The sequence below is a fragment of the Sparus aurata genome, chromosome 5, assembly GCF_900880675.1.
Source record: "Sparus aurata chromosome 5, fSpaAur1.1, whole genome shotgun sequence".
In the NCBI taxonomy this organism is placed as follows: Eukaryota; Metazoa; Chordata; class Actinopteri; order Spariformes; family Sparidae; genus Sparus; species Sparus aurata.
Window position 1 is genome coordinate 32,900,727 of NC_044191.1, and position 15,372 is coordinate 32,916,098.

The 15,372-nt window shown below is 40.0% G+C and overlaps 3 protein-coding genes across 3 annotated transcripts; 2 read left to right on the plus strand and 1 right to left on the minus strand.

Moving 5' to 3' along the window:
* Positions 1-154: 154 nt before the first annotated feature.
* anapc7 (anaphase promoting complex subunit 7) lies at positions 155-5,353 on the minus strand. The gene is made up of 11 exons (XM_030418163.1): positions 5,137-5,353; positions 3,677-3,863; positions 3,357-3,476; positions 3,144-3,255; positions 2,844-2,997; positions 2,606-2,748; positions 2,361-2,478; positions 2,073-2,269; positions 1,742-1,966; positions 1,447-1,597; positions 155-1,258 (listed from the first exon to the last, which is right to left on the minus strand). Exons 1-11 carry the CDS (start codon positions 5,235-5,237, stop codon positions 1,069-1,071), a joined length of 1,698 nt encoding a protein of 565 aa, XP_030274023.1. The 5' UTR covers positions 5,238-5,353; the 3' UTR covers positions 155-1,068.
* A 1,220-nt stretch (positions 5,354-6,573) lies between these two features.
* On the plus strand, positions 6,574-12,299 carry LOC115582191 (ubiquitin-conjugating enzyme E2 G1-like). The gene is made up of 6 exons (XM_030418005.1): positions 6,574-6,777; positions 9,423-9,525; positions 9,628-9,725; positions 9,904-10,082; positions 10,205-10,312; positions 10,410-12,299. The coding sequence occupies exons 1-5, from the start codon at positions 6,735-6,737 to the stop codon at positions 10,289-10,291; spliced, it is 510 nt and encodes a 169-aa protein (XP_030273865.1). The 5' UTR covers positions 6,574-6,734; the 3' UTR covers positions 10,292-10,312; positions 10,410-12,299.
* A 2,162-nt stretch (positions 12,300-14,461) lies between these two features.
* On the plus strand, positions 14,462-15,055 carry fam216a (family with sequence similarity 216 member A). The gene is made up of 3 exons (XM_030417056.1): positions 14,462-14,539; positions 14,679-14,805; positions 14,880-15,055. Exons 1-3 carry the CDS (start codon positions 14,462-14,464, stop codon positions 15,053-15,055), a joined length of 381 nt encoding a protein of 126 aa, XP_030272916.1.
* The last annotated feature ends 317 nt before the right edge of the window (positions 15,056-15,372 follow it).

Genomic DNA, 15,372 nt, shown 5'->3' on the forward strand with positions numbered 1-15,372 from the left:
CATCTTTGCATAGGTTCAGGATCTTTTTTTAATGAGTGAGTAGTGATGTTATTTTAAGGATTTCAAAAGATTATAGCTGGTCAAACAAGTCTGAGGGAATCTTCAAACAATATTTAGTGTAATGTTCCATCTAGAGAAACTGGACTACAACATGTGAGTGTTGAATTATTTTATTATACACTTTAAAAATATGTACAAAACACTATAAACATTTGTCTTGAAACGGTTAAGTAACACTTCCCAACTTCAGAATGAGTTGATCAGAGGGCTGTTTTTTTGTTTTTTTTTTGAATACAGAAAGGCAGACGACACACAAATAATAAGCATGTACATTACATGACACATTCTCATGTTAAAATTAAGAAGGTACATTTTCAAGAGCAGCAGAAATATAGTCACTTTTTACAGACAGACAGGGGAGTTAGCCTGTCTGAGACATGACATGGCAAATTCACAACCTTTATTGTGAAACTATGACGTCTGCACTTCGTCTCTTCTGCAGAAAACAGGCGAGTCAGTCCGGCTCAAACAAAACACAAATCTAAAAATCATGTCAGTCCCCTGTAACACGTGAAGGATAACTCCAGCCATTTTTACGGCCTGAACAAAATTTCCCTTTACATCAGCTGCTTCTGTTTACATTTCCCTTTATACATCTCGCCCAGTTACAGCTCAACCTCCAAATCCAAAGGTCTCTTTTTTTTTCTTACACTTTTTAATGAATATAATTACCTTTTATTTGAACAGGTAACCACAGACTGTCAGCAAAGATGTAACAAAGGAATGCTGATGAAATATCCAAATTAGCATCAAAGATACAATTTAACTTTTAGAAATCAAGGTGTTGAAAACACGTCTTGATCTCCTCTAAGGTTGAGTGTCTACTGGTAAGAATGTATTGGACAGCTGTACAAACAAACCTCGAGTATCTCCGCAGTGAAGAGGCTGAAGTGTGTCTGAATGTCGGGGGAAAAGCATCACCTTGTCCTGTTTGACAGCTAAAAGCTTCCGACAGGCTGCAGCGTGTCAGACGGAGGAACTGACTGTGTATCCTTCAGCGGGCCGGGGTCACTGCATACCAAACCACTGTTCCTGATCGGCCCATTGTGCCGCTTCACTGTCACTGCCCTCGAGATCTCCATCCTCCCCACTGCCCTCCATGTCGTCGCCGTCCAGCTCCACCGTGGCGTCTGTGGGACTCTCCTCCTTCTCCATTTTCTGCATGCCTTCTAAAGACTTCTGGTCATTGGGATCCAGGCTGAGAGACGAAATAAAAATGCAAAAAACTTACAGATAAGCTTGTTCTTTGATTGGCATTCCCATCATAAATCATTGGTGCCTTTTTTGTAAATTCGGCATTAAATACAAAACATTAACATGTTTCTTTCCTTGTAAAACTTGTCAATTTGTCACATCATCGCGACATTAGAAAACTGAACTGGTTACCTTAGTGCTATGCTGTACTGATCCATGGCTTCTTGGTAATCATTCACAGCCACCAGGAAATCTCCCAGCATCCTATGCAGGACACAATCGCTCTGATTGGCCAGGGCGTTACGGAGGAGAGCGATCCCTTCTTCATATTTCTGTTCCCGGCCTTCACGAGAAAATGGGACACTTTAATTTCCTTGTACATCCATTTTCATGTTCTTTATATTACTAGAGTTTAAAATGATTGAAACCACATCACTGCAAAAGAAAAAATAAATAGAAGCACATGCTGTTAACATGTTGTACGTACTCAGCAGTTCAGCCTTTTTGACCACTGCCTTGGTGTAGTCGGGTCTCTGGGCCAGAGCTTTGTCCAGCAGGGTTTTGGCTTTCTCCTGAGTCACAGGGTCTTCCAGGCACACGGTGGCGAGGATGGTCAGAGTCTGTGCATTGGCCCCCAGAGTCTTATAGATGTTATTGGCCATTCCCATCGCCTCTCGAATCCCATTGGAGGCAAGGTAACAGTCGATCAGACCTGTGAGGGGACAGGTACTGATGCTTAGCAGCAGAATAGGAATTAACTACATCTGAAGGACGAGACAGAGACCATATGAGGATGGAAATATAAAAGATTTATGTGCCTTCATAACAGTCGAGTCGGCAGGGTGCCAGGCGCATGGCCTCTCTAAAGTGGATGATGGCTTCTTGGACACGGCCCATGTTTCTCAGTGCTGCCCCCTTCAGGAGGAGAGCCTGCACACTGTTGCTGTTCAGCTGGATGGCCTTGGCTCCCAGGTACAGAGCTCTGGAGTAACGCTTGCTGTAAAAGCTGTGACAACTGAACAACAAAAACAAGTACAAAGGATTACAAAAACTTAACATGACAGGGATATAACAGGCCTCTAAAGGCTGCCGGCTCAGAGACTCACCCAGAGATCACCCAGGGCTCTGCATGCTGGTCTGAGATATTAAATAATCGTCCTCCCAGGACTTCAACATCCTCCAAGTGTCCTTCACGGGCCATCAGGTATCCATAAACATCCATTCCTGTGAGGGGAAAACAAATGAAATGAAATTCACCTCTCTCTGAGTGCACAAACACCTCAGCTTCAGCCGGCGCTTTTCTGCCCAGAAGAAAATCCATGCGGACACGGGCCCTTATCTGGCAGCTCACCTTTGATGAGGTATGGATCCAGCATTTGGGCTTGTTCAAATTTGAGGATGGCGTTCTTGGTGTCACCTGCCCTGAAATAGACATCTGCAAGGCTCACCAGGAGGTCCACGTTGTCCCGCAACAATGACTTCTTCTCAAGAGAGCTGAGACAAGAGGAGGGATGGAGGCGCATCAATAATAAATAGGACTGTCATCTTGAAAGGAACCAGAATGTTTAAAGCGTTGCTGCCCTGCTCACCAGATAGTGTTGATGGCTCTTTGATTGTCTCCTGCATGTATGAAGGCGTATGCTTTGACCCACACAGACAGCCAGTCCAGGTTGGGGATACTCTGGATCACATCCATAGTCATGGAAGCCACTTCAGCTCCTTTGACTGACAACGAAAGAAGGCCTAGAGGAAAAAAGCAAAGTTTATTTATGGAGGACTTTTCACAAAACAGATCTGTACAATGAGATTCACTCATTTCAAGCAGAATTTTTGTGTCTCAGCAGGATAAACGTTCTGGACAATGAAGGTGTCTCGGTGACCACGCATACCAATGATTGCATCCAGAGCGAGGGGACACTGTCTGAGGACTTCTTTGTAGCTTGTCACTGCGGACCGCTCCTGACCAGCTTTCCTGTACAGGTTAGCTAGCATCATGTTGATCTGAGGCAAGAAAGAAGAACAATAAACATTCAGTTTATTACAATATTTTAAGCCAAGGGACTCAAACATTTGCAGAATCAAAACAGGGTGTTAAAGCCTACCTTTGGAGTCCTCTGTCTGGATGGAATCCCGTCAAGCACTGCGATGGCATCTTTATCCAGTTTCAGAATGGTGTAGCATTCAGCGATCTTATACTTGACCTCAATTTCTGACGGCAAACTCTGAAAGACAATGTAATTTGAAATTGTTCAGTGTAATTTCAAATTAATCTACTATCATTCATGGAAGTTGACAATGGTGGAATGGATTTATTTCAAAAGCGGGGACACGAACAGAAGAAATGACAAATATCTTTTACACCGCATGTTGTGTTACAGCTTCAGTCAAAATGTTTTAAATGCACAGTCTTCTCACAACACACCTGTGCCTGTATGTTAGATGCAGCTCCACCAGTAGAAGTACGAACTTTAGATGTTTTGCTGAGCACCTTCTTCTGTTGCAGGGCCATACTGTATTTGCAGGCAGCATTACGATATTCCTTATCGTGGAAGATGGCATCGGCGTGGTAAACCAACATCTGGTACTTCTGGGCCGGAGAGAACAGCTCTCTTGAATCAAGAAAAGACACAAATTATCATATCACAATCTGGAAAAACAACACAGGCACTGGAAAAAAAGCCATCAGGTTACCACGACTAACATCATGCAGAAGCATAACCTTTGTAGATTTTGTGTGTCTGCTCAAGTGATCGATGGTCTCTCTCCTCCCCCGTTAAAAGAGTTCATAACATTATGCTCACATAATGCAAGGACAACTAGGATGTTAGATCTGTGATGAACCCATGGCTAAAATCAACTTCATTATGTTTTCATCACACATAAACCCCAAAACTTAATCCCATGAATTATGGTCATTACTGTTGTCATGTATTAATGTTATGAAATCCTCTTATAGCTGTTGTTGTTATTGCGGATGAGGTTTATGTACAGCGGTTATGGGTCATCCTACAACTGTTAATATGCTGTAATGTTGTATTTTCTTAGTAAAGACAGTGTCTCCCTTTGGTTTTTAGCTAACTCTGGTACAGCTGAGATGCTGTGCACTGCAGCACTGTCCCTGTCAAACAAACCAATAAATAATAAAGCAATTAGAAGACACAACTTTGAAATAAGTCTCTCTATTACACACAATGATGCAATTTTCTACTGCAATAGCACAAAGACTCAATCATCAAATTAAGTAACATAAAACACAAATGAGAAAAACATTATTGAAATCAAGTTCATTAACACACATAGAGCCAATGAAAGTAATTAAGAATCCTTACAGCAACAAAGTGATCGAGTCAAAATCTAATTCTGGTTTCAGGATTTAAGTTGCTGCCTGTCAGATTTTATATTGGGCTGCATCACAACAAACCCCCTGGACAGTAACTTTGACAGCACATTGACGTTACATGGCTACTGTAATTAAACCAATCACACTATCTTGTCGAGATTATGACGACAAAGAGCGATGTAGACAACAATATATGTCACAAGTCTTCCTACACAACAACTGTTATCCGCTGTTCGGTTGAATTCACAACACTTCAAGCTAACTGCTAAAAGCAGACTCTGCATATGGCTATTCCTTGGAAATGATCGCTCACCATGTCTCACATAATAATATAAATTCCACTCTCAGTAGTGCAATTAACTACTTGGCCTGAGTGTTTAACTGACATCTGTTTGCATTCATTTAAAAACCCGAGGTGCTTATGCTCATTAATGTCATCCGTTGTTGACCAGTTAGCTTTGGGCTAACGCTAACAACATAACACACAGCAGTGGGAGAACGTTCTTCAGGACATAGACGGGCCCCGCTCTGACAATACTTACGGATTGTTATTACTCATCGTCAACAACAAACTGCTCAGTATCCGGACATTGGAGTGAAGACCAGCGGCCGCCATATCCCGAACATGATCTATTACATTCATTTTCGCGTGGGTTGAGGGTTTGCTTTAGGTTTCCGTGTCAGGTTAAAAGTTTGGGCTTGATGACAACAGCTAATGCTACCTAGCTTCTGATGTATTAAATATGGCGCCGAACACCCTCCCTTCCGCATTTTGCTGCCTTCAGGTACAGATGTAAAGCTCGTGTTTTTAAACACTATGCTTATAAATATGCTTTCTTCAGCAAACCTGCGACTTCGTTAAAAAACAAAAATTGCTTCGTTCCAATGTATTTGTTCTAGAGACGATTATTGAAACAGGAAAGAGTTTAACAAATAAGAAAACTTTGAGGTTGAAAGTGTGTTCGGGATTTACGCTTTTATCCGACAGTGGTGAACGCATCTTATGTGTTTGCTGCGGCATAATTTTTCTTTTTCATTAATTCGTGGGAGCTTTAATAGTTTCACCGTTTTGGGCATCAACTGTTAAATGACACCCAAAACAACTTTGATAATATTGTCAATATTGTATAAATTATAGGCTATTAATATATAAATAAAGAATTATCCTAGTAATCCCCTATAATGCTACAGTTTGCAGTAGTTAGCAGTTACTCAGGTTATATTCAAGTGTATATTAAGTAGATAAATGATGAATAACGTGTAACGTCCTCTGTAAAGCCACTGCTTCAGGACCTGAGTGGCCTGAGGGTAGAAGCACCTCCTCATCCTATCTGATTTGACCTTCAGGCAGAAGTAACGCCTGCCTGAATGCAGCAGAGAGAAGATTAAAAAAATAATAAAACATTACAATGTGCATGGATATTATGACATCTGGAGCCAGAAATTATGATGCCAAATGAGTATTTGTTGTACTTACTGACCTGTCCTGGGCTGGTACTTTCCCTGGAAATGTCCCTGTTTTTAACTGTGCATTAAAAACATTTACACAATTAATTAACTCAAGTACATATTAGAGATTCGCTTGAGTACTTTCATTTTGTATAACTCTCTACTTTTCATCTCAAAGAAAATATTGTAATTTTTAAGGCAATACATTTATCTGACAGCTTCAGTTACCAGTTACTTTTCAGATTACAGTATTTCACACCCTTCCTGTCCAGTGGAAACCAGATGTGTTGATGTTGAATGTTGAATAAACTCTTTAGAAACCCTCTTGGATCACCTGGAAAATGCATCATCACAAATCTGAAAACGGACTTTTTAACGATTTGTGGCCAGGCATGAGCAGCCAGCAGAGCCCCAGGCTGAAGTCAGAGCTAGCAGACTTTACAATACCCCAGGATAGTGCCAGTGTGGGGCTGAAGAAGGTCCTGAGAACAGCTCAGAGCCCTGGGAGAGAAGCCATACAGTCAACTGCAGACGCGCATGCGCAGAGCTAAAACCAGCAGCTGAACCTTGTGTCAAAACACAGAGGGAAACCAGCAGCAGAGCGCAGAATATCACCCTATATCTGCTCCAGCGCCTCTTTTTCGGAAAGTATTTATCGACACAAAGTGTTTTTCTTTCACGTCCGCGTACCATGACCGAACAATCAGCATTACTTCTTCGAAAACAACTGGCAGGTAACAAGAACACAAAACTGTAAACAAATATAGCCGTTATAAAGGCTACCCTCCTAGCGGCTAATGCTAGCTCTTTTCTTTTAGCTACGCAAAGCTATGTTTACGCCATAGGAGTAAGCTCAGAAAGCGAGGCAAGCAACATACCGGGCTCCTATATCACTGCGGGTTAGCATGAGGCTAAGCTGTATTGATTAGGTGGACATAAAGACATATGTTGAAGTATACGTGGCTCGGATAACATTATATCTGAGCCAACACTAAATCGCAACGCCAACCTTGCTAGCGGGGCTAGCAAGTTCGACATTAGTTAGCAGACGGAACAAAGGAATAATCAATCCAGGGACTCATCTGCTCTGATTACTTCAGCTTTGCTAAGGATAGCTTTATACATTCTAAGCCTTTGGTAGATTAATATGCATCTATATTAATAGCAACTTGATTACATTTACAAACTCGCCAGCTAGCGCCATAACATAATATGTAATGTTTTCTGTTGTCAAAGCTGGCTCAGACTGTAACGCTGGTTTAGTGAGGATACTCGTCTGTGTGTTCAAGCCAACAATGACAAAACTCACATTGTTCTCATGTTGGCTTATCTTGAGAGCCATCATATATCCTTATTATTGTTAGAGGTGGCAGTGAGTGACGTCTCTGTTCTGATTAATGGCAGACACATGGACCTTGACACAGAGACCCTGGTGTAAAGTCTGCCTGCAGCTCACTGACAGTTCAGTTCAGTGTCAGAGTACATTAAGGGATCATTTTTTTAAAAACTGATACAAATATATAGAAGTGTATATATATTCTTTCCTCACCACTGGTTATTAAAACCATGATTGTTGTTGCGAACACCCATAATGGCTGATATGGTTAAAGTGGACCCTGCCACCTTTCTAGCGCCAAACAGTGTTCTTGGGACCTTATTTTCCTCTGAGAACAGCTTGTTTATCACATATATTCATATATCTGAGTTTGTATTATTCCCTCATTAATATTGTATTGTAATTCAGTTTTAATTTCTTCTCCAGAACTTCATAGTGTCCCTGTAGGAAGTTTTTGACTCGCTATGTTACTATTAATAATGAACAAATATTCTGTTTATGAATACTAGTGCTGGTAGCTGAAATATTACTTGTAGTTTGAATTATTTGGTGAAGAGGATTCAACTGTAACGTATACTTCAAGATTAGGAGAAGATATGAGCTATGTCATTCTACCATAAGGGTGAACGTCTCAGACAATGTAAAGTTTTATCACAATGTTGATGTAATTTTAGTATTTTTCCAGCTGTACACTGTCGCCAAAGTGACCTACATTGATTAAGTTAGAGCTACTGTGATAATGTATGATAGCTTGCTGTAACCACTGACATTCCTCTCATGGTGCTGAATTATAAAAGACAAATAATGACACAGGCCATCATCCCTTCTGTGACTGATTTCAGATATTGTACTGAATGTACAATCTGCTAATCTTGGTTTCTGTGTGCGTGGGGATGTGAATCACTCCCTTCACAGTGGTTGATTCAATTCAGTTCTTCAAGCTGGTGATTCAGTTGAACGGTGATTACTATTTTTGGAAACCACGATTTGATTCAGTGAACATTAGCCAACCTGAATAGCTATTGAATGAAGTCGCGAACATGCGAGAGTGTGACTTATTTCCATATGGTGATTTAAATATTCTTAAATGCAGACACACAAAGTAATGTTTCTTATGCTTGTCTAAATATTATATGATACCATACACTGAATACCTCCTGTACCGATAAAACAGAAGTTATATTAGAGGCATGATTCAAGGAAATCTGCTCATGTTGATGCTGGAAATTGTTTGGATATTAGAATTTCTGTGCTCGTTGCCAGAATCGCACATCTGTGCCAGAAAAATTCAATAAACGCTCAGGAGATCACATCAGCACATTTCATGCTTTGCTTTTAAGAGTAATGGTATTAATTAAAGGTGCTACAAGAGCAAATGACTACTTGTTCGTACTGGTCAACATTTAAGATGCTTCACAGGAGAGTTTGTGTCAGCAGAGGATACCAAAAGGACAAAAACAAACATGCTCACCTTAAATTCACCTACAACTTCCATCATACTTCATCAGTGTCAGACTTCAGTGCAGAACCATTATGGCAGCACCAAGTGTTTATGGTGCAGCATACTGGTTTCTGGTGTCGTGCTCTTGTGGCCTGTTTTAAGAACATATAGAAAAAAGGATGAGTATATTTCACAAAGCATAGAAAGCCAAAGTCACTCCCCTTCTGGTTTGCCCCATCTTGTCAAATTGTACCAATTGTCTTATGAAGTGATTTTATATAGACTGATGATTGGCCCTGGATGATTAGTGGAGCAGATATTCAGCATTTTTCGATCATCAGATTGCCGATAAAATGGAACTAATTTAAAAATGTGTCACTTTGGCTCTCATGCAACATCCTCACACAATGTCCCGCTTACAACAATATCTGATTGCCGCTCCTTTTTCTGTCCTTTTTGTGAGGGATTTGCCAGACTAACAAAAATGTTCCTCAGAAACACAGCCATTAATCTTCCCACCTAACTCACACATGTAGACATGTCACTATTGTTTCATTTCCAGTTCATTGCACTTAAAAAATCCTGAATGCCTTCTTTTCCAGAGCTCAATAAAAACCCCGTCGAGGGCTTTTCAGCTGGTCTGATAGACGATGACGACATATATAAATGGGAAGTTGTGATCATCGGTCCACAAGATACTCTTTTGTAAGTGAGAAAATATTAGGATAAGAATATCTTTGATTGAGGAAATTTAATGTTTAAAGTCTTTATTTCTTATTCATTCTTTCTCTGTTCTTTGTTTTGCAGTGAAGGAGGGTTTTTCAAAGCATACCTAACCTTTCCTTATGATTATCCACTACGGCCTCCAAAAATGAAGTTCATCACTGAAATCTGGCACCCAAATGGTAAACACATCAGCCGACAGTTCCTTATTTGGATGTTTGACTTCTTTACCTTTTTGTGGAGAAATGAATGCTAGTTTGTTTGATGTATTTAAAGCTTTTTGTGATCCAGCTGCAAAGATATCTGTTGTTTAATCTCTTCATATTGGCTGCAGTTAAATTCATGCTCCGTCTTTTACAGTTGCAAAGAATGGAGATGTTTGCATCTCGATTCTGCACGAGCCCGGAGAAGATAAGTTTGGTTATGAAAAGCCCGAAGAGCGCTGGCTTCCCATCCACACGGTAGAGACAATCATGATTAGTGTTATCTCCATGCTGGCAGATCCCAACAGCGACTCACCAGCTAACGTGGATGCTGCGGTGAGTTACGCTGCTTCTCCCATCCCCCTGTACACTGTAAATCTCTTTTCATTCCTGTTATCTGTGCAGTTTGAGTAAATTGAGGTTTGCGTCATTGAAATAATCTGATGTTGCTCCCACAGAAAGAGTGGAGGGAGGACCCTAACGGTGAATTCAAGAGGAAGGTGGCTCGCTGTGTAAGAAAAAGTCAAGAGATGGCATTTGATTAGGAGTCAATTATAAATTCCAGGGTAGGTACATTGAATTGTGTCTGCTCAGTAACAGCCTCATGTGAAGTGTTGCAGCTCGAGTTAATACTAATCAGGATGCTCTTTTTTTCCCTTTCAGTTAAAGGAAATGCCTTCAGAGGGAAAATTTCAGCAAAAGGCTTTTGCACCCCTTGTTTTGCCAGTCAAAGGAATTGGTTGGCTTCAACCACGTTTCTGTGAGCGGTCGTCATTTTCCGCAAGATGAGCCAATTTGAGAAACCCTACCAGCGAAATTAACCTGTTTCCTACCTGGAATTGTATATTTAATGTTATTTATTTTGAAAAATTAATGATGTAAGATATGTCACTACTGTAAATTAACTTGCTTTTTTATCTGCTGCTGAACAGTTTCTACTTTATACCAGGTTTCTTATGCAATTTAGTGGTCAAGATTGTGTAATACAAAAACAAAAAAATCCGTTACCATTAGGTCATCACTCGTCCTCCCTTCCTGCTGAATAACTACCACCAGATTAATTAATGTCGGCCCAACGAATCTCCGTCAATAGATGTGATTAATTTCAACACTGTCATTGAATCACTGTTGCCTTTTGTTGGCTTCACCTCCTCACAGTGTGCTTGTTGTCCAGAGGGTCAGGTTGAGAACTTTAAGAAAAGGTTTAGAGAGAATTTCGTTCCGTCTGTTTTTCTGAGAAACAGCCTCCCGTTAGCATTTTCTTTCTTTTGAGGTGTAAAACTATGACTCTCAAACCTGCATGATCCCCTCAAACAGCTCTCTTATGTATTGTTGCTAGCTGTAAATGTAAATGGAATGGCTTTACTCAGTGATTTGAGAGTCACTGTTTTAAAATGGCACAGCTAATGGTAAGAGGAGGTTTGTGCCAACTTCACGAGGGTTAGAATAAACCTCCAATATACGCTTAAACATGTCCCTCGTTGTCGATGAAGATGAATTATCACTGAGTCTCTTCACACAGTTACTATAAGTCATTGACAACCAAATACAGTCTGTGAAAATAGCCTAAGCTGTGATTATTCTGCATGTGTGCTGGTTTACTGGCACCCGAGCTTACCTCAGTTAGAAAGGATAACAAATTTGACGAGGATTATGGTTATTTGAGGTCTTAATCTCTGAACGTGGGTAATTCTAGGGGCTCCATAGTAGAATTAGGCTCGTCGTTCTCTGTTTGTTGTGGCACATTTGGCTTTTGATCGGCGTGCGGGGGTAAATGGTTGATGTGTAAGTCACAATCACTCGTGGGGGTTTACACTCTGAGGATTGCCGAGTAATGCTATTTAATCCTATAAACATCTTGAGTTGCGATTGGTGCATACTTAGATAATAATTATCACCTTTTACTTAATCACTGAATCTGGGTTGTAATTCTTGATAGAGACTTGAAGTTAACTCACCACTTAGTAAATGCGTGTTCTGAAGGAGAATGAACACAATTCTGCATCTAGATTTTATTTTGAAAGGGTCTACACAGTCGTGTTCGGGTGGAGTCTGGAAACCATTGGCTTTTGCTCACTTTCATTGATGGTGTTGCTGACGATGAAGCCATGATGACATCTCATTTTGAATTATGTTCGACATCTGAGACTGACATTGAAAAACTAGCGAACCATCTTTTTTGGCGCATGCAATCAGGTTCGAAGGAGTTATGAAGGGTATGTTTAAATATGATACCATTGTTAGTACATTCTGGGTGAATGTGATGTGTACAGTTAGTAGACTTCTGTAGACTTGATGATCACATAACTGCTGTTGACATTACCTTTTTAAGTCAGAATTTTCTAACCTACCATGACCTCCTCTGACCGGTGTTCACTGTATTTGCACAGATTCGGTGCGTTTGAAATGTCATTAAGCAATACGCCCTGAAAATGGTGTGTCCAGGTAATCCACCCTAACGCCATTATTGTTTGTTTTAGGTTTTTTTTTTTCTCCATTTTGTGTCAATGCAATGTATATCGGACATGATGCTCAATAAAGTGTGTAAACAGAGTGGCTTGTAATTTTGTTTGTTTTACATTTTGGATGAGAACACGCTCTGGGTTCAAGTATATTAGACCTCTGCTCTGTAATTGGAACCCAGGGAATGGGATCAGATTTCGGGGCTGGCTTCATTTCACACTAATAGCCTCCGCGGGCTGCAACACATACCGAGCTGATAAAGATGCGAGCAAACCTCTCTTGACATATCAACGGGATATATTTGGATTGTAAGTAACGATGAGGAAGAGGGTTACGTTTGTTGAGCAGCTGAAAAAAGACGGTCGCTTAAAAAATGGAAGTGGTCACATCTTAATGAGGTAAGACCTCAATGTGAGTGTTATTAACACCTTTAATGGAAGAATTTATATTATAGATTCATTATTTTCAACATCAACATTCTTGATTTTTAGGTCTGCAGAGTGTAACAAGAGATGGACAGACGGTGAGTGAAATATTAATTAAAATGCCTGAATTAACCTGATGTTTCATGTCTGAATATTTGAATGCAGACAGATGTTTTCTTTCTAGTGGATAAAACTAAACACGTGCTTTGAGTGACCGCTTATTTAATTTCTAGCGATGAAAGAAATATTCAGATCTTTTATTCTCTGAATTTTAAATTGTACTTGAACAAAAATGCTAATTATTAAGTTTCAGAAGTAAAAGCAGTTGTTTTCACGAATGGACCCGTTAAAATATTCACATTATATTTACAGACATATAAGCAAAGAAGCAGCTTTACTGTTATATCTTGAAAGCCTATTGATTTTGTACGTAAAATATTCTGAGAGGTCATCATGTCTGTTCAATACATGTTGTTTAAAAAGTTTAGAAATGTCCCTCTGATATGAAGCTGTGTAGAAATGTAAGTAAATGTGGTAAGTTGCTGAGAAGTAAATTTAATGATATATAGGTTTTTTTTTGTTTTTCTTTTGAGAATGGGAGAAATAATAATAGATAAGGAAAAAGAGGAGCAAAAAGAAAGTGGAAAAAACAAAAACAAGCACATCCAGAAAGTTCCAACAGCAATAACCACAGTTATGAGTACATTTAATACAAAGAAGTTGTATTTAAAGAGCAGTACGCACAGCAAGGTGCTTCACAATTCACACAGCACATTAGTCTTTACCATTAAAGAATTTCAATATAGGACCCCAGATCTTAGCAGACATATCTCCTCTGTCTTCCTCATAAAATCTCTGTCTTATCACAGCTACATATTATACATGCACCAGCTTCCATTTCCCACACACGCAGGATTAACTTTTTTCAATCAACATTCCAAAGAAAACTTATTTGCATGAGAAATGGAACTAGCGGCTCCAAAAATAGCTCGGAGTGGGTCGAGTTCCCACCGCCTCCCAAAAGCTTCTGGAAAATAATGAAATATATATTTTTTTCCCTTTGTGTGCAGTTGACTGCATGACCAAACAAAATGTGCCAAATCACAGGTTACAGACTTACATCGGGTGTAAATGGCTGATATACAGTCTGTGTGGAGTTTCAAACTAAGATTGTGTCTCGTGTTTACAGAGCAGTCCTGGTTACTCGTCAGACACTGATCACAAATGTCAGCTATAATTCAGCTCCTCTGCCCCTGCCTGTTGTGATCGACAAAGTTGTGTTTCGTAGGATGTGATAAAAACAGGAAACCGGCCCCACGTGTAGAGGGATCAGATGAATTTATCTCCTCCAGGGATTTATGCTTATGGAGGATTTCAAAGTTTATAAAGCTCAGGCCGATGTGCAATCAATAAACTTCCCCAGTACATTACATAGATGGAATCTAGGTTTGCAGTAATGAGGTCAGACATGTGTGCTATAATACACTAGAATTCAATTCCAGTAGTGTTTTAAGCTTAAAGTGTGCTGCTTAAAGGGACAGAAGACCCTAAAATATATGTTTCCTAGTGCTATTTATCGATCTATATTGTTTGTTCTGGTGTGATATTGGAGAGAACTCACGCCTTTCTATGGCTGGTGTCTCAGCAACTCACAGAGAAATAATCTGGATGGATAAATAGCACTAAAGGTGAGAAGCAAAATATGTATTATATAATTGACTAAAACCACAGATATCACAGTAGTCCAAAATAAGGCATATTTTGCATTTGGCAGGTTTAGAGAGTCTACCCAGTCAGCAGGTGAGGGAGATGTACAGAGGACCCAACATGAATGTGTCTGCAGGCGACCAGCACATGAAGACGATACACATCCCCAAATCTATGATGTCTGCACCCTTCCTACAGGTGACCGCATAATGTTTTCTTAATGGTATTTCTACTGTTAAGAGCCTGCAGATGGTTTAAATGACAGAATTATTACAATCCTCATTTCTTAACTGTCATTTTGCCCTCTAAAATCACATCCGTCTCGTTTCTGTCTCAGCATCCAGCCCTCACAGCCGGACAGAGACGCTACCTGTGCAGCATAGCAAACGTTTACAGCACGGAGCGCATGAGGCAGCAGATGAAGCAGCACTATCTCAACGTGCTGCACACATGTGTTCAATCAGGTGTGTGTCTAAATGTCTCAGTCGTGACCTTCCAGCACTATCATCCATCTCATGTTGTGGTTTGTATCTCCTAGGTCAGAATCCCACCTGCAGAAGGAGGTATGGAGATCACCGGCATAGAGAAAACAGTACATTCACAAAGCATGCAGAGAAGGATGTGACAAGGGCGAAGCCACAAGGACAGAGGAAAAGCAACAGCAGCAATACAGCAAATTCTGATGTTATACTTCCAAAAATAGTCAACAGATGATGGCAAATGGTTTCACTATTTCTAAGGCTTTCATGATATCATAGTAAATATTTATGTTGATCTTTGAATCAACATGTGTTTTGCTATCCCACTTTTACACAGACATGTATATTTCAGATATTCTTATATATTTATAGATGTTCTGTTGTTGTATTCTTAACCAGGCTATTAGCCAAAATATTATAAAACATATTATATTGGACATTGTCTTGTCCCTGATTGACAACGGAAAGAGACTAATTATTTTCTGATCCTGTCTGAATTGTGACATGAATCTCACATGTGAAGTTTGTTGATTTAAAAGACAATTTTCCAAG